Source organism: Perca fluviatilis, chromosome 3, assembly GCF_010015445.1.
Source record: "Perca fluviatilis chromosome 3, GENO_Pfluv_1.0, whole genome shotgun sequence".
NCBI lineage: Eukaryota > Metazoa > Chordata > Actinopteri > Perciformes > Percidae > Perca > Perca fluviatilis.
The window spans coordinates 39991720-40010644 of record NC_053114.1 but is presented as its reverse complement, the minus strand read 5'-3'; the positions used below and the strand labels follow the sequence as shown (position 1 = coordinate 40010644).

At 39.4% G+C, this 18925-nt stretch overlaps 1 protein-coding gene across 1 annotated transcript; it reads right to left on the bottom strand.

The window, feature by feature from the left end:
- Positions 1-666: 666 nt before the first annotated feature.
- Positions 667-18831, bottom strand: LOC120556036 (very-long-chain (3R)-3-hydroxyacyl-CoA dehydratase-like). Its single transcript, XM_039795367.1, has 11 exons — positions 18562-18831; positions 16845-16890; positions 15928-16001; positions 15268-15432; positions 13506-13557; positions 13240-13350; positions 9922-10049; positions 8415-8527; positions 8226-8332; positions 4027-4158; positions 667-2565 (listed from the first exon to the last, which is right to left on the bottom strand). The coding sequence occupies exons 1-11, from the start codon at positions 18640-18642 to the stop codon at positions 2489-2491; spliced, it is 1086 nt and encodes a 361-aa protein (XP_039651301.1). The 5' UTR covers positions 18643-18831; the 3' UTR covers positions 667-2488.
- Positions 18832-18925: the final 94 nt, after the last annotated feature.

Below are 18925 nucleotides of genomic sequence, written 5' to 3'. Positions count from 1 at the left end.
AAAATTAGACAATATCTGGAGAACAACTGCAACGCACACTGACCACCTGTATCATTTGATTGAACAACTGTGTGGGCTTCAGAGTTGTTATTCTAGTTTTGTATTTTCATTGGTTTTTATTTTAATGTCATCTTTATTTTCAATTCAGTTAGTTTTCCAGAGTGGGTTTTCACATTTTAGTTTAGTTTGTATTATTTAAAAAATATTAGTTTTAGTTTAGATTTTATTAGTTTCAGTATTATTATTATTTTTTTTATTATAATATGGGGGGTATTTGTCAGGGGCAAGATTTAAGAAGTTCAGAATAGGTATTACTATACAAACACAGAGACATCTCAGTCTCTATAAATATATGCACCAAAGCCTCATCATGCTTGTGTTGACAAATTGGATCAAATTGACAAAGACTAAAACTAAAGCCATTTCCTGTATATATTTTTTTATTTTAGTCAGTAAGTACACAATATTGTATCAGCATTCATTTTTGGTCTAGTTTTTATTTTTATTTCAGTTGACTGAAATGTTTTTTTACACCTAGTTTTAAGTTTAGTTTTAGTTAACTATAATAACCTTAGTGGGCTAACTTAGAAAACAACAGGTGCAAGTGTTGCCTACATCTCAGTGTCCACATGTTGGATCCATGAGGGTGGAGAGGAAGCAGCGTCATTTCAACTGGAGTTTTTAATAATACCACTAGGGGAGCCAAAGGTCTACATCTTTAAATCCTACACATAGTGGCTTTAAAGCAGAGAGAACTCTGGAGATGCAGTCCGTCTAGAAATGGCAGAAATGCAGAGTTACACACAAAAACACTCTGAAATGGCAACAATCAATACTTCCTCAACTGCATGTCAATCGAACATTCCCTCTCAAATTGCAGCGCCTTTTTACAGGTCAAACTTCACAGGAAGTAAAAGAATGGACATCTTTATGCATCAGCTAGCCAACGCATCCCTGCCTTTCTTCAATGAAGAGAGGGGGCTGTGAAGTCTGATGGCTAAACCTCAACCAACTTAAAATCTTTTGCCTCTGCTGTAAAGCATCACATAATAGTTTTATGCATTTTAAACAATCACATTACATGATTCATTATGTATCATTCACAGTTAACAACTCTAAAATCCTGATTTTGATCCATGTCCCTCTCACAGCTTTCAACAAGTTTCGCAGGACAAAAAAACATTTGTAGGTCATTAGGTATAAGCATAAATGTGTGTCGTTACCAATAAAACTTATGTAAAGGCCAGTAAGAAGGATAGTGTAAGCAGATATAAATATTCCTTTCTTCAGTAATTTGCATGGCTTTTTTATTATTCAAAACAGTGAATGACAAGGCTCAGTGTTTGTAATGCACCTCTGAAAACAACAAGCATCTAAATTTGACAGTTTATAGTTAAGAGCCAAAGTCTTTTCATGCAAAGGCATCTGAAATAATCTCTATCGATTCCAGAACCATAAAAGTGGTGTTTTAGTTTATCAACTTTACATCGCTGCAGACACATTTTTTAAAGAATCTACAAGTTCACATTCAACTTGCAGAGCCGTGAAACTTGCTTGAGATTGTTGCCTCTTCATGCAGTCGCGAGCAGGAGCAATTTTCAAACTCTCTCTAAAATACATTCCGACATTTGAGAAACAAAACAAGGGTTTTGTTTACAGGCTTTTCAGATAATAACACCCAGACGAAAACAAGCACACATGGACATCAGAGAGATGAACATATTCATTTGCCGACTCTTGAATTTCAAATAATGCAGAAAATTCTACATTCCCAGAGACTGAAGCGTCCTTAAACACACCGACAGAGAGAGTATCAAAACTGTATTGGCTTTCAATTGCATTAAGACACAACAACAATATAACAAAATATAAAGGTTAATCAATATTATTGACTGTGAGGGATCTGATTTTGAATTATTGGGTTAAAATACATGTTTTGAAAAGCAGTTTTGAGGGTAATTATATTATTTTTGAACCAACAAGGTATAAATAAAGCAAAAATGGCTGATCTGTTGCAGTAAGTTTGTAAGCAGAAATTCTTTTCCTAAACCATATTATTTTCAACTCTAAAACAAATTACTCCTATATGTTCATATATGTTACCCTAACAAGGAAATCAACAGAAAAATCCATAAAGTATTTCTGTCATAACAGAATCTTAGACAGTGACTGCAGACACAGAGATAAATCTTCATTAATTATGGACATTATTAAGAGAATAAACATGGTAGAAGTGAAGCACTGGATCAACCTGTACAGTGTTCTAAAGTGAGTCGTTGAGATGTTACAGTTTTTTTTACAAGATTTACAGGATTTGGTCTAGAGAAGTTTAACAGTTCACGCGGTGGAATAAGGTAACCAGTACTCCATTATCAGGTCAGTGTGTGTAGGAAGATGATAGAAAGGCAATTAGAGGAAAAGAAAACAGCTGCTTTATCTTTAAGTGGACGGCAGTTCAGGGTGTGTGGAAAATCAAAGTGCTGGCGAGTTAGTGGACTTTCCTTTTCCTCGAGCGGTATCGTCTCCTCCGCTGCTTGTACAGGTGGCGGAAATTGAAGAAGAGTCCTGGGAGGAGAAGAAACATCTGTCAGCATTACGTTGATACACTAGTTTATGTTTGTGTCATCGGGTGGCTACACAAACGTTTTTTTTTGTCAGAGCAGACAAACACACAAAAAGCCCTGTCTGCACAGCACTACACAATTAATTCATTAATTCATCCACAGCATTTCCAGAGACATGTTTGCACAGGACTAGTGAGAATCCAATAAAATCCCTGTCTGAAAATACAGTCAGATTTTACAAACTGTTTCCCTATGATTTGACAAAGTAAAACCTAAGAAACATACCCTTGGTAGCGTACGATTGCTAAAAAAACCCACATATACTTTAGATTTTCCAACGCTGACCAGTTTTTAAGATTTTCTGTGTAACTTTTTGTTTTTTTACATTTCAGGCAGGCACTACCTTCTATTCAATTCATTTCACTACGAAAATCAAAGTGCAAAGAATCTGAGCATGCTTGGGTTTGGTAAAGTAATCCATCACAGTGAACATCACGGGCCCTATCTTGCACCCGGCGTAGCACGGCGCAAAGCCAGACGCAAATGTCTTTGCTATTTAAAGACCGTCCAGCGCCCACATCGTTTAAATAGCAAATGCACCTGCGCCCATCTTCGCGCCCATGGGCGTGCTGGTCTAACAGGGAGGTGTGTTCAGGTGAATTCTTGGCATATGGCATTTGGACACGCCCTAAACGCACCTGCACCATGCACTTCACGCCGTGCGCTTAGATCGTTAAAATAAGGCCCCATGTCACCTTTAATTTTTTTAATCAGTGTGCACTTAAAAGATACCAATGGCATCAACTACAAAAACAAAAGCAGATTTGACTTTTAGACTGTGATGAACAAGTTTGTAGCTTGAGCAAGTTGATTTTTATGGTGTAATGAAATGAAGGCAATTGAAAGGAATTTGTTATAAATAAGGTAAAACACGTGGACCACTTTAATGGTCTTTAAAAGTTTACATTAAATAAACTAACTACAATACAACGGGCAATATTTAGGTTGTTATTCAGACAACAACCTGAAATAATTAATAACCGTTGAAAACTATGATGTTTTAATTTTTATTTCAAATGATTCTGATTACGAACTATTACCTTTTGGATTTTATCGTACAGAACACACTTTAAATATAAGTCATTTCCTCTTCAAAAGTTAATTTTGTAAGCAACCGTTTTGACCTGACTTATTAGCAGTCTCTTTCATTACTTTTATGCAGTAATGCGTCTTATGTCTCTGCCGGTAATGTTAACTAAAGTTAAAAAAAAAAGCATCAACAAACCAGCTGGAAAAAAACCCGATAGCAGGCGTACCAGCAGCGTGAGAGTAACAAAAAGGTAAGCTGACTCAACATTATCAAGGCCTGTGGGTGTAATGTTAGGTTTTAGTTGGCTGTTTTGTTCAGATGTAGATAGAAGGTGAGTCAGAGAGGATGGCAGTGTGTTAGTGGATGTCTCACCCAGGAACATGAGGACCAGGTAGAGCTGCAGAGTGTAGGAGAAGCTTATAGAGTGTCCCAGCGGCGCAGGGAGGCGGAGGCTGAACAGACGCGTCTCATCAAAGATGGGAAGGGACTGGATCACAGCCACCGCTGGAAACATGCACAGAACGACAAACTGTCAGCAACGACTAACATGTTGTTGAACGAGAGTATGTGAAAATCTAAAAAACAGTTAAAACTATACTCCTGCTTTTTAAAACATATTTGCCGTTTGAAATGTGTTTGTATTAATCCAAAAAAACAGCCAAAACTATACTTCTGCTTTTGAAATGTATCAGCTCAAGAACAGTGGAGACTGTGCTTCTGCTTTTAACATGAGTTAAGCCAAAAACAGCTAAAATATATTTCTGCTCTTGAAACTATAATACTGCGTTTGATTTTGGTTTGTGAGTGTTAATGTGCCTTTAAACCAGTGGTTCTCAACCTTTTTTTGTGCCAGCGCCCCCCTATCCATTATCCAGATCCCTAACGCCCCCCCATCAAATATTATGTGTAATATAATAATATAATAAATATTAATGATTACACCCTAATATAGGCCTATTATTGTTGTTACTATTGTTATCAAAAATAATCAAAAAATCAAATCATTGAATGACAGCAGCCAATCAGAACGACTAGATATGGAACATTCAAACTATAATTAGGTATTATCAAAAGGCCGCTGTTTCTCCCTCTGGTGTGAACCTCAGCACCTTTAGAAGATGACTATAATTTTAATGTCCTTTTTGTTTGTGAAGTGACCTTGGGCGTGTCATGAAATTGCTTTAAATAAAATGTATTATTATGCTTACAATTACAAAACACTAAATGCCAATCAGTAACCACTCAGAAACGCTAGCAATTTAACATTCAAATTTATTTTTCATTCAAATCTAAAATCAAATTGTTCCAACGGAAAACAAGCTGGCACTTATCAAGGGGTAAAAGCAGAAGGAACACACACACACACACACACACACACACACACACACACACACACACAAACACACACACACACACACACACACACACACACACACACACACACAACACACACACACACACACACACACACAACAAAACACACACACACACACACACACACACACACACACACACACACACACACACACACACACACACACACACACACACACACACACACACACACACACACACACACACATTTTGGTGATGACAAACGACTTGAAGAATGACAACTACTGCCGAATGGAAATAAGTGTACAACCTTTGAAAGTTAGTGAGAGCCCTTTTTTAATGCTTAGAAGAGTCTAGGCTAGAAGAGTCTAGGTTAGAAGAGTCTAGGTTAGAAGAGTCTAGGTTAGAAGAGTCTAGGCTAGAAGAGTCTAGGTTAGAAGAGTCTAGGTTAGAAGAGTCTAGGTTAGAAGAGTCTAGGTTAGAAGAGTCTAGGTTAGAAGAGTCTATGTTAGAAGAGTCTAGGCTAGAAGAGTCTAGGTTAGAAGAGTCTAGGTTAGAAGAGTCTAGGTTAGAAGAGTCTAGGTTAGAAGAGTCTAGGTTAGAAGAGTCTAGGCTAGAAGAGTCTAGGTTAGAAGAGTCTAGGTTAGAAGAGTCTAGGTTAGAAGAGTCTAGGTTAGAAGAGTCTAGGTTAGAAGAGTCTAGGTTAGAAGAGTCTAGGTTAGAAGAGTCTAGGTTAGAAGAGTCTAGGTTAGAAGAGTCTAGGTTAGAAGAGTCTAGGTTAGAAGAGTCTAGGCTAGAAGAGTCAAGGTTAGAAGAGTCTAGGTTAGAAGAGTCTAGGTTAGAAGAGTATATGTTAGAAGAGTCTAGGTTAGAAGAGTATATGTTAGAAGAGTCTAGGTTAGAAGAGTCTAGGTTAGAAGAGTAGATGTTTCCCATCGCCTGTCTTGCGAGTAAATAGCAGAAAAAAACGTTTGGAGAAAACGCAACCCCATATCGCGCTGTGTTTTGAGGAGGTGTGAGAGTCCCGTACAGTAAACAGTGACATCACTTCCTCTATCAGCTTCCATAAGAAAGTTTTAAAACCCCAAACACAAGCTCTGAACTGGCCGGGAGTTTGGGGAACAGCTGACTGTTTGCCAAACAACAACGCACAGAAAATATCTCTCGCACGTCTCTTTTCTTTCTCACTTTCTCCGTGAAATGAAGCTGCATTCAGGTACAGTAGGAAACATTGTGTTCTATAAACCATCTGACAAAAAACTGTTACTGTGAAATATAAAGTCTACTTGTGCTACATTGGGGGGGTTAAAGAACACAACAGGACGTTGCGGCGATTGCTTTTTTTTTTTTCTTATCTGAACGCAGCTTCACGTAGTAGCTACAGAGCTCATTTAAGATGATGCTCTTACGTCCCGTTTCCATGAAGGCAGCACGGAGCTGCGCCAAACAAAGCTGACAGAAGCACAGAGAAGTTAGGATACCCGTTGCAGTGCTGTAAACTGGCAGCTTTTAATGTTGCAGACCACGGATTTTGTAATAGTTTAAGTGTAAACATGTATTGTTATTGTGAATCTTTAGTTTAAACTAGCTTTCAAACAAACGCCCCCCAAGGGCACCTCAACGCCCCCCTTTCCAAAATATTGCTTCCAATGCCCCCCATCATCTTCTGAACGCCCCCGTTGAGAAACACTGCTTTAAACTATATGATTGCTTAAAAAGATAATCAAGCTAAGCGTTGTGTTACTGATATTGATACATATGCTTAGAGACATTTTAGTGTGAATTACTGTGTGTAACTGCCTGTTTGACCCTGCAGCCGTAGAGAGGAAGTATTTGCAAGAGGCCTCAGATGGATAAGTTGTATTGTGTAACTGTCTGCTTGAACCTGCAGCTGGAAAGAGGAAGTGTCTAGTGAGGCCCTAGATGCACACAGGAGAGAGAAAGATGGCTGCATTGACCTAGTGATGAACTGAACATTTAGATTGTATGTTAGATGGTAATTGCATATGCATATAGGAAATATCGTCACATGAGATGTTTTTACGTATGCCCAGCCTGATATGTGCATTAAGATTGTATTGTCATGTAAGGTCATAAAGAGTGGTTGAACACCCCCAAGCTGCATCTATGAAGGGAGGGGGATGGTTGTGTATAAAAAGAGAAGCTTTGCAAGTCAAAGGGTCTCTTTTTAGGGCAACCCCAAACTCCTCGTGCTCTCAGCACAGGGTTCAGCAACTCCCTGGATGGCCAGGAAAAGGGCCGAGGCAGGCACCTCCCTGGGGGACCAGGAAAGGAAAAAAAAAGAGCTCTCGCTCTGTTTTTCCCTATGCTCGGCCTTTCTGCTCTCTTGACCGATACCCTTGCTGTAGGGACTTCCTGTGTCTTAGAGCAATTTTTGAGTAATTGAACTCATTTTTTCATTTATTTTGTTTTCTTGTTAACTTTTGCTTTTTAAAAAAAATAATAAAACCACCTGTGTTCGTCTTGAGCAAGGTGACCCAAAAAACCTTGTGAGTCTTTTTTTGCTCTTTTAGAAGACTTTTTTCCCCTTTCTTCTTTTTTGCCACTTACCCGTGTGAGCGGGGACACCCCGAAAGGGGAAGTGGTGGCCTCCTCTTTAACCGTGCGGTTTGCAGCAACCCCGGGGACCGACCTGACAAGCAGACCTTTGATCCACCAGCTGATCGGAAGCTTCTGTGACCAAGGCAGAAGTGGCTGTCCGAGTGTGAGTAATCAATTGTAATGGTTTGGTTGTAAATATCTTCTGTGTGCTGTGTATTTCACATACGGGGGACATCTAGGTTGTCAATCAAAAGCCTCTTGTCTCATCATCGGGTTTCCACTGTATGTGTGTGTGTCTCTTCAAAAATAATCTAAAAACCATAGGGAAGTATCTAAACTAATTCCTTTGAACCTATTAATATTTATAATACAATATTTATAATATTTGAACCTATAATGTTTTAATACCTACAGTATAAAATATAGGGAAGTATCTGAAATAACTCCTTTAATATAGGCTTAACCATCCGCCCCGCTGACAGTATCTGTAACGGCTGTACGGCAGAAGAGGGCTTAGAGGGCGAGGGTTATCGGGGGGGAGAAAGGGAGTTGGCTTTTAAAACAAAGTGATACTATGCCTCGATAACTGTCACATCGTTCCACAATGTGTACCCCTTATACTTTCTCCCGACTTTTGTTTATGCCACAATTTTCTAAGTAAACTAGTCACTAACCTTCAGCCACAGTCCCCAGCGGGTACAGAGGGATCCAGAGGCTGTATCTCAGCCACGTTAACAGCTTCCACTCTGTGCTGATGCAGGCCAGCATGTAGAATGGGTACCTGATGAGGAGAAGGAAGAGCTGATGTTACAGAAGGCAACAACACATGTTCACCAGAGATTGTGGGGGTGATCTGAGCAGACCTGAAGATCTCGATGGTGCTCCACAGGTAGAAGACGAAGAAGACAACAGATTTGTTCTGCATCTCTTCCAGACTGCCGAAGATAACAAACAGAATGACGTTTCTCCCTGTCACCTGCAACATCACAGAGCACAATAAAGAGAGATCTGAGATTAACCACACTAGAATCTTAATGCTACAGCATACGGTTTAGACAATCGTGATCTTCCAACTTTTCCAACAGTTTGAGGAAAACCCTTTCCTGTTTCAACAAGAGAATAAACGTGTGCACAAAGCTACATCTATGTTTCAACAAGAGAATAAACGTGTGCACAAAGCTACATCTGTAAAGAAGTCGGAGGTCGTCGGTTCAATCCCCAGACCAACAGGATCAAATCTGGGTGGGGAAAGTGAAAGAGCAGCGCTTTTCCCTCCCTCATTCCCACCACTGAGGTGCCCTTGAGCAAGGCCCTTAACTTCCAACCGCTCCAGTGGAGCTGCTCAGTGGCCAGCAGATCAGACTGTGGTTGTACTGGGCAGCTTCCAGGTATGAATGTGTGTAACTGTGTGAATGTGACAGGTCGTCGTTGCAAATGAGAATTTGTTTTCAATCAACTTACCTGGATAAATAAAAGGTTAAATAAAGAATAAAAAAGAAATGGTTTTCAGACTTTGTGGAAGAACATGACTGGCCTGCAGAGAGCCCTGACCTCAACCCCATCCAACACCTTTAAGGGGCCAGTAACCTCCATTGGAACGGCTCGTCGGATGGTCGCACAGGCAAAGCGACGTTTGAACAAAGTCGCCTTTAAAATTTGTTAGATAACGATTTCTGTCACTTATCATGTTTATAACTGAGTGCACCACTATGAATGCCTTCCAGGTCTAAAAGTACGGCTGCACAATTAATTGCAATCGCAATATGGACTAGTGCAATATCCAAATCGCATGGGGGTGGGGGGTGCAATATTTATTTAAGGCAAAATATGTGTCAAATCATTCTGAATGAAGTATAGTGGTGCTGCAGAGAAGTCGCAGCCTACAAGTCCTATCCTACAGGCTACAGAAAACATCTTTGTTTGGTACAGATCCTTGCAAAAATCACTATGATCATTTTAATTTCTTTTAATTTTCAATGTAAATGAGAATAATGATACAAAAATGATCATTCCCTCCAATATCGTGAATCATAACGCAATCGCAATATCAGCCAAAATAATGGCAATTAGATATTTTCTTCATGTCGTGCAGCCCTACCTGAAAGCAGAGATTTGACTTGAAGCGTAAATAAAAACATTTACGCCTGTGAGACGAACAAGTTCCTTCCAGAGGCTATTTTGCAGCGGCACCGTGGCTCCGTGCGGCGCTGAGCAATGTGAGACTATCAGCAGATTAATGCCCACGGTTTAGGAGTGAGAGGTTTAACTATTCCATATGGGTGTAATGTTTCAGTGTCCACATACTTTTTTGTTTTTGTCATCAGGCTTGAAATCACAATACAATGAGAAGTGGCGGTCTCCCTGTGTTACCTGAAGCATAGCAGGGAGAAATCCAGTCTTAACCAGACCCAACAAGGGATTAATGACCTCGAGCACGGCCATCATCTGACAGAAATACATCATATCAGCCGTGGTGTGGAAGGTATCATAGAACGAATCTGTGGCAGACAAAAACAAGACATAATTAAACAGCATGTTGCATGAGCCACTATCCATAATCCTCATCATTTGCAAAACAAATCCCTGCTGTGTCGTGTTCCTGTTTCAATTCAAATGAGCTCATCTGTGAATAGCTGCTCGCAAACAAAAACACAGACCTCTCTCTCTCTCTCTCTCTCTCGCTCTCTGTGTTTTATTGGACCTCCTGCTTATTTTATTTGTTTGTATGTTTTTGTGTTCCATTAACACTCACCCAGAAACTGCTAATTATTTTATTTATTCATTATTTAGTCTATAAAATTCAAAAGCTATTAAGGAGTACAATTGTTTGTTTTGTTCCTGTTTTATTATTATTTTTTTTATCTTTATTTACTCCATCCCTGTACAGTCTGCCAATTCTGCTTTTACTTAACTGTTTCACGAGTGTCTTTGTTCTCACTTTTACAGAGATTTGTGTGATGTACTGAATAAAGCCCAAGAACAATACAACTGACATTAAGGAGACTAAAAATAAAATGTGATGTGCAGGTTTCAGGTCTCTGCAAGCAGCCGTTTATGGCATACTGAATTGAACTGAAAATAGCCTGGAATTAAGCATTCAGTATGTATGTGAAAATGGTTGGCAGTAACGTACACAAAAGGTAGGTAAGACTCAAACACAAAAAAATACAACACACACTTTAGGTCCTTTAAATAAATTGTTCAAAGTGAGATTTAAAAAGGTGAACTCAGTCATTTTTGTGGTTCTTATCTTCATAGTTTTGGCCATCTCAGTTATGATAACTCTGTTAGAGCTGCAACGATTAATCGATTAGTTGTCAACTTTTAAATTAATCGCCAACTATTTTGATAATCGTTTAGTCGGTTGGAGTAATTTATTTTAAGATAAAAGTTAAAATTCTTTGATTCCAGCTTGTTAAATGGGAATTGTTTGTAGGTTCTTCACTCCTCTGACAGTAAACTGAATATCTTTGAGTTGTGGACAAAACAAGACATTTGAGGACGTCATCTTGGGCGTTTGGGAAACACTGATTCAAATTTTCTGACATTTTAGAGACCAAACAACTAATCGATTAATCGCGGAAATAATCAACAGATTAATCGACTATGAAAATAATCGTTAGTTGCAGCCCTAAACTCTGTACTCACCAAGCTAATAGCTGAGACATCAATAAAAAAAAAAAAAGTCAGACCGGATAAAGATAAAATAAGAAAAATCGTGTCGTTTGTCTCGAGTGACAGAAATTTGTCTTGACAGGGCAGGCTCAAATGTCATAAAATACATAAGGGACAACAGACAGGTTATAAACAAACCTGCAGTTAAGCCCAACTTATTTGGAAGAGCAAACAAATGCGAACAGTAAAATTATTACTCAAACTGTCCGTTGTAAATATCACAGTTTACAGACGGACTTCCTACTTTAACTTTGACCTACCATACATACCGTAGTTGTGAGCACACCGTTTTCCTGTGCAATGAAGGATTACTACTGACAATGGCTAAACTGTTGGCTTGTATACAACCTGTCTGATTGTCTGACTGTTTCTCGCCCCTTTGGACATGGTAGTGGCAATGTTGATGTGCTCACAGACCTCAACAGTTAACTTGGTGAGAACAAAATCATGGCTGATAGGAATTACAGCCCAAACTACGAAAATAAGACTGAAGCTGAAGTAAACTGGAATTATCCTATATAAAACCCCACAGATTTTTATGCAAACACATGGTTTCAAAGCTCCAGCACAAGCAAATAAGTCCATTACATTTTTTTTTTTTTTGTGCAGTAGAATTTAATAATGTATATGCAATTAAATGACTGCACACCAATCTTTACCTCACTGATGACACACTGGTTTTGGCCCACTTTTTGTTAGTGGTAAGAGAAGTAATGCAGATACTGTGCATTTAGAGCAACCGTATATAGTGCAACAGCAATAGTTTGGTGAGACAACACCTGAGGCAGGAGGACCAACTTGTTGTGGTCGCACTACCTTTAATTAACATGACATGTATTATTTACTTTGGATAGTCAGAATTATTCTCTGCAAGTAACTTTGCCTTTCTGTGGCAGATTACCTGGATATAAACATCACTTCATTGACTCACAAGTAGAGATGTTCCAATACCAGTATCGGTATCGCCTCCGATACTGCCTAAAATACTGGTATCGGGAAGTACTGGAGTTTACCGATCTGATACCACGTACTAAAGCCCTAAAAAAAAAAATCTACATTAAGAGTAGTTTATGTTCTTTTTCCGTTATAACTGATATGCATAATAAAAGAAAGTTCTGTGGCATTCATTGTTTGTTCATGTTTCACAAAGAGTTTAACCTGAGCCAGACCAACAACAAATATCCATACAGGGATAGTAGTATACAGTTGTTAAAACATAATAAAATATATGACACACTGGTATCGGATCAGTACTCGGTATTGGCCGATACGCAACTTCAGGTATCAGAATTAAGGCATGGATACCTGACCCGAGGCCAACGGGTCCCGACGGGCCGGGCCGGGTTCGGACAGATATTTAGAAATTATGGTCGGGGTCGGGTCGGGCTCGGTCACATCAGCGCGATAAGGCATTTGTTGTAAATGGTGCTGCGGCTCCTTTTAAGAGAGCTCAGTGTGTGTGTGTGTGAGAGTGTGTGTGTGTGGGTGTGTGAGGTAAGTGGGCAGAAGAGAGATACCCTAGAGAAAGAGGAAGCATGCGTGTTGTAGATTATGCAACCGGAGCGAGTTAGTGGTTATTCGTGTTATAACGTCGGCCCTGGAGGTAACCAGTCTCCCCTGGTTTTCTGACCACGGTCGGAAACGAAGCGATCAGGAGAAGTTAACCCATTGAACATTCTAACAGCTGATTAACGTGTTGCCCCGTGTTGCCGTGCTTGCGCCATCTGTTGACATTTCCACGCCTTCCTACAGTTGCTTAATAAAAGCTTTCCACAAACGTAGCCTACATGTGTCATTAGTATGAGGAAAAAAAAAAATTAGATTTTAACTGTGTCGGGCTATGACACAAATTTCTTAATGCCTGTCAGGCTCGGGCCGGGTTCGGACACGGGCCGGCCTCGGACAGAAAAATTCGGCCCAATCCGGACTCTGATCAGAATCGGTATAGGAAAGCAAAAAATAGTATTGGACCATTTCTACTCAGTAGTGTTGTTTTGTTGTTTTTTTACAAACCTTGACCAAGAATGAAGAGTCGAACCGTCATGTTGACAAAGATCCAGGAGAACCCCAAGAACTGCACCAGGTTGTACATAAACAAGTAGCCTTTCTTCAGCCCGAGGTATGCTGATGGACAGAAGAAAATAACTCAAATTAACTGATGCTAACGTCGCTAAAACTCCTCCTACAGGACACTACAAGTTAACATCAATGACAGCTCCTATCAGAAACATTTCTGAGAGCTTTTGATGTTTGCAGGTGAAGAGCTCAGCGCGACTCACGGTCTTTACGAACTCTTGACTCCACACTTATCTTGTTTATCTTCTCCTCCTCCTGAAAGAAAATCACATCATCAGAATCTCACTCTGACCAAACATGTTCATAATTGTGTTTCATATTTCAGTGTTTCCCACACATAGATTAATGTGTGGCGATGCGCCTCACTATCACCACCGGCCGCCGCACATTGCGTTTCGTTCTTCTTTTTTTTCTTTTTTCAACGCTACTTAAAATACGTTCAGCTGCATTTCCTTTCCCTGCTCTCCTCCGTCTCTCTGTCAATTGCGTCTCGCCCCTCCCACCGTGCACGCAGTGTCTGTCTCTATTGAACACCTTTACACAATTGCACATTAAAAAGTGCTATAAAAATATTTTATATTCTGAATACAATGTTGTCATTGTGTTAATGTTGGAGTCCCGATCCGACTCTTACCAAACAAGCGATTGCGCCTGCTTTAGAAAGTTAACTAGTCGCAAGTTTGCAGTTGGGTGGTAATTTTTTTTTACTTTTTTACACTGAATGTTTGCTGCTTCAATCCAGATGAGTATTGAAAAGTATTTTCCGCGACTGAAAAAGGTACGTGTTGAGGATGAGGACCAGCCTGAACCGGAGGTATCAGTCTGAAACAGAGCTGAACAGTCCGACCAGTGGAATTAGTTGTTATTAATTCGTTTACAATATTTTCAGGCTTCAACCAGTGAAAGACAGGGTCAGGGAGAGAAAGAGATAGATTTGTTAGGCATTGAAGTAGGAGAGGAGGACAGCATCCAACAGCGTGTTGTTATGAAAATAAGTGTGTGTGTGTGTGTGTGTGTCCCGCCCGACACAGGGCGACACCCCCCCCACAAATTGCTTTCTAATCTGTGGGAAACACTGTATTTACTTTATTGCTCGCATGGGAAATTAAAGAAAATGAAAGCGTCTACAAAATAACCAAAACAATAACTTTTGAGGATTTAATCAACAAAATATGAAGAGGCAAAAATGAAAAACAATCACGAACAAAAAACAGAAAAGATTGGTTGAAATAATCAAAGCAAGAAGTAGGCCTGGTTAATATTGAAAGCTCAGTTATTGCTACAAGTTTTGGTTTGCAAAACATCTTTATCCTCCAGCTCCAAGCCAAACACAGTGGATCAGATGATGGAATGACTTCTTGACTACTTTTTTTGTCTTTGAAATTTGACTATGTCGTTGTAAATGAGAGCCACCCGTCAACGATTTCTCGAGTATAAATAAAGGTTGAATGAATAAAATGACTCTATGAGAAATAAATGTTGATCTTCTCATTTGTTTTATTCCAAATGGATTTTATTGGATCATTTAGGAAAACTTGCATAGCTTTCCCGTAATAGTTGCCATGTTTTTTTTTCTCCCAGTGAGAGGTGGCTTTGTAGAGTCATGTGTAAGAGAGGTTCACATTTACTTCTCAGTAAAGAAGAGAACTGTCATACAGCTTATTTGATAATTACACCTATCCCAAGTTGAGCTATGCCAGACCAAAATGAGAAATGCAAATATTTGTGGGCATGAGGAGAAAAAACAGGCTATGTAGCTTCACCCAGATCTCTTTTTTCTTGGCTGCACCAACTGAGACTATAATAATCCCATAAAACCTGTTTGCATTAACAAAGACTACATTTTGTTGCCTTCACAACAGACTCACGCCAGGTTTGCAATAGCAGTCAAAACCCTCTTCCATGTTAGACAAAATGTTACTCTCATCAGAGTGGTCTTTTATTTGTTATTTGCCAAGTTCCTACCTTAGCCTGAAGCTCCATCTCTGCGTCGGACTCGTCCAGCCAGCGATCAAAGTCCGGAGCCAAAAACAGAGGCTTCTTTTCCTGCAGTGTCAGCCGGTCCCACCAGCGCTCCTCCTGCTTCTTGATCTTGATGTCCACCTGACGCTGGGTGGACTTATGGTTGATCTGACAACAAAGTATTCGAAAATGTATATGAGGTTGTTGTTTTTTAAACTTTGACACACAGAAGGAAATGACATAATGTGAGTAGCTGGTGTTGTGTGAACACAGTTTGTTCTTCTGTACCCGAGAAGAAAACAATTAGAAACTGTGTTGCAGTTATGATAAAACTGCAGCTTTTTTCATTTGCATAGCAAAAGGGAAATTATATGAAATGTGCTATTGTGCAGAAGTTTGTATTGGCAGAATATGTTAAAAACTAGACAAATAATATGGTTGGTCTTTATTGCATTCTAATTATTATTCCATTATTTTGTTTAAATATTTATTTCCAGTTATCTGTAAGTTAATACCAGACACTGTGGGAAATCAAATCAATAGCTGACCTTGTGCACTGTGGCATTTAATTTAAATCGTATTACAATAATGCAAAAACAACTAATTTCAATATAACAATGGATTTCACCACTTATTAGTAAAAGATGAATAAAAGATGAATACCTCAGGTCTAACAGGTTCCAGGAACTCCAAACTGAACTTGTATTCATTATCTCCTTTAGCTCCATGGCCCTGTGCTGTGGAACAACAAGATTATATTTTTTTATAATCTAACAATATTAGGCTTTCCAAGGTGTTTCATACAGAAATTGCTATCATGACAGATGTAATAAATAATGTGAACGTGTGTGGAAGATTTTAGAATGTTTCACTTCAAAATTGTCATTGTGCAACTGTTCTGGATTGTTCTTTTATATAGACCTTAGTGGTCCCCTAATACTGTATCTGAAGTCTCTTTTATATAGACCTTAGTGGTCCCCTAATACTGTATCTGAAGTCTCTTTTATATAGACCTTAGTGGTCCCCTAATACTGTATCTGAAGTCTCTTTTATATAGACCTTAGTGGTCCCCTAATACTGTATCTGAAGTCTGTTTCCCAAAATTCAGCCTTGGTGCAGAATTACAGCCACTAGAGCCAGTCCCACAATGAGCTTTCCTTAGGATGTGCCATTTCTGTGTCTGTAGCTATTGAGGAGAGAGGGGGGGGCAAGGTGGTGGGTGGGGGTGTGGCCTTGACCAACTGCCACTTTGCTCGTTTGAAAGCCATGATGTCTCTCTTTCTCATGGGTGGGCCAAATTCTCTGGGCGGGCAAAGCAGAGAAAGGGGAGGTAACCTTGCTCCTTATGACCTCATAAGGAGAAGATTCCAGATTGGCCCATCTGAGCTTTCATTTTCTCAAAGGCAGAGCAGGATACCCAGGGCTCGGTTTACACCTATCACCATTTCTAGCCACTGGGGGACCATAGGCAGGCTGGGGGAACGCATATTAATATTAAACAACCTCATAAAGTGAAATTTTCATGCCATGGGACCTTTAACATATTTTGACTTTTTACATGCACCAATGAAAATACTAACCTCTGAACTGAAGTGTGTTGTTTTCTTGCAGGCTGATGTCAAGATTCTAAAAAAAACAAAAGGCAGCTATCACGACCAACCTGACACTGACGCACACAATGTAAATTAAAGGATAAATCTGGTAACATTTGATAATTTCTTACTGTCAATAAATCCCATGAAAATATCAAAACAAATGTTATACGTGTTAGTCTCTCAATACTTAGAGACTTCCCTACCCTTTCTGTTGCACCAAACCCAAAGCCCATTGGTTCCTGCTGAAGATGTAAATCTGAGAGACTGGGCTCACTTGTGTGCAGGGTTCAAAATTAACTTTTACTCCCACCAGCCAAATGGCTAGTGAATGTTCAAATTTGACGAGCCACTCAATAGATCACCATTGTGTTTTTGGCATACGCATGAAGCAAATCTACCCGCCACTTACATATTTTACCAGCATTTGGCTAGTAGATGGTGCTAATTTTGAACCATGTTTGTGTGTGTTGTATTTTGAAAGGCTCAACTACAGTTAGTGTCACATTGGTGTAAAGGAGCTGAGAAAAAAGGATTTGTACCATAATGTTTAATGTTGTAATTTATTTTTGTTCCAATGGATTGGTATAAAATTGGTATAGAAAAAAGGATCGTTCAAAATTAAGGTAACGGTATTGGCATCAGTAATCAATTTTTTTTTCCAACGATACCCAGCCCTCAACATGACAGGTGTTCTTCTATCAGCCTGTTTGAGTTCTCCTGAGAGGCTTCAATAAGATCCAGAACAACAATTAAAGGCCATGCATCTTTTATAAGACATGTGTCCAACAGATGCAGGACGGGGATGAAGAGGAGGGGAACCTGTATTTCACGTTACTAATGCAAACACACGGTCAGCAGAATGAAATTATAGTAGTCAGTTAGATACTCAGTGATGAGGTGAAGACATAACCCACCCAAATTGACTAAATATTATAGATAATTCTGAATACACGGTTTGACTGGCTTAAACAAATCATTAAACATCTTAGTGTATTTTGAAGTTGAGCAGGGCTTGGTATCTTGGATTGGACAACATGCAACTGGAAAATGATGGTATATGATTTGACATTTCAAATATATTGATATTGTTAAATTGAAATTGATTGACTGATCTGATAATATCAGAAGTATTTGGTTAGTAGTTGAACTGTAGCTAGCTACAAGATAAGGAAGTCAAATTGTCATTTTCAACGGTTATTCTCCATTAATTAATTCGTGTGTTATAGTGTTAGTTTGGACAACAACTTTTTTACGACATTACAGTGACGTTAAACAGACATACAATGGACATGCAGACATAGCATTTAACGTTTGCGTTTTATGACTACGAAGACAGAAATTAAACGTACGTATGGCTAGCTACCGTTACCCGTTAAAGTGTTATTTAGGCGGCAAAAAACATATTTTCTGAACACGGAACAAATGTGTATTATTAGTTTTCTTCTGGCCATCACAAATAAACCGTAGAGGTCAATTCAGCCATATTTTAACGTTACTGAACATCATCACTTAAGATAGATAGCTAACGTTAACGGTTATGCTACCCGTATAGCTAGCTACAGGAACGTTACGTTACACCCACCACAGCATTAACATCATAATGTTTAAACACATTCGTTCTTGAGCAAGAAACGACAGGTTTTTGTGAGTTAAAGCTGAAAGCAGCCGGTTGGATGTTGTGGTCCTATAACGTTAACGTTACCTTTGTATCGCTCAGTTCCACCCGGAGGAAAATCTCTCCGTGCCGCTGAGCCCAGTAAACATGAGGAGTGAGAATCTGCATTGTCACTCTGTGGTATCTGCTATCTACATGCCATACAAATGAGAAAAATGTAATTTAAAGCGATGAACAGAGATCCTCATCTGACAGTCAGTTGAGTTCTGACAACCCCCACACACACAACAGAGGGGATAGGCTATCACACCGGAGCATACTTCCGGGATGCAAGTATCGGTCTCTCTCTCTGCATCCGGCAGGGCTGTCCTGCTTCCCCTTACCTGTTCATTTTATGTACACAACTTCTTTCCACCCATATTAAAAATAGTGCCTTAAAAGGAATTTCAAT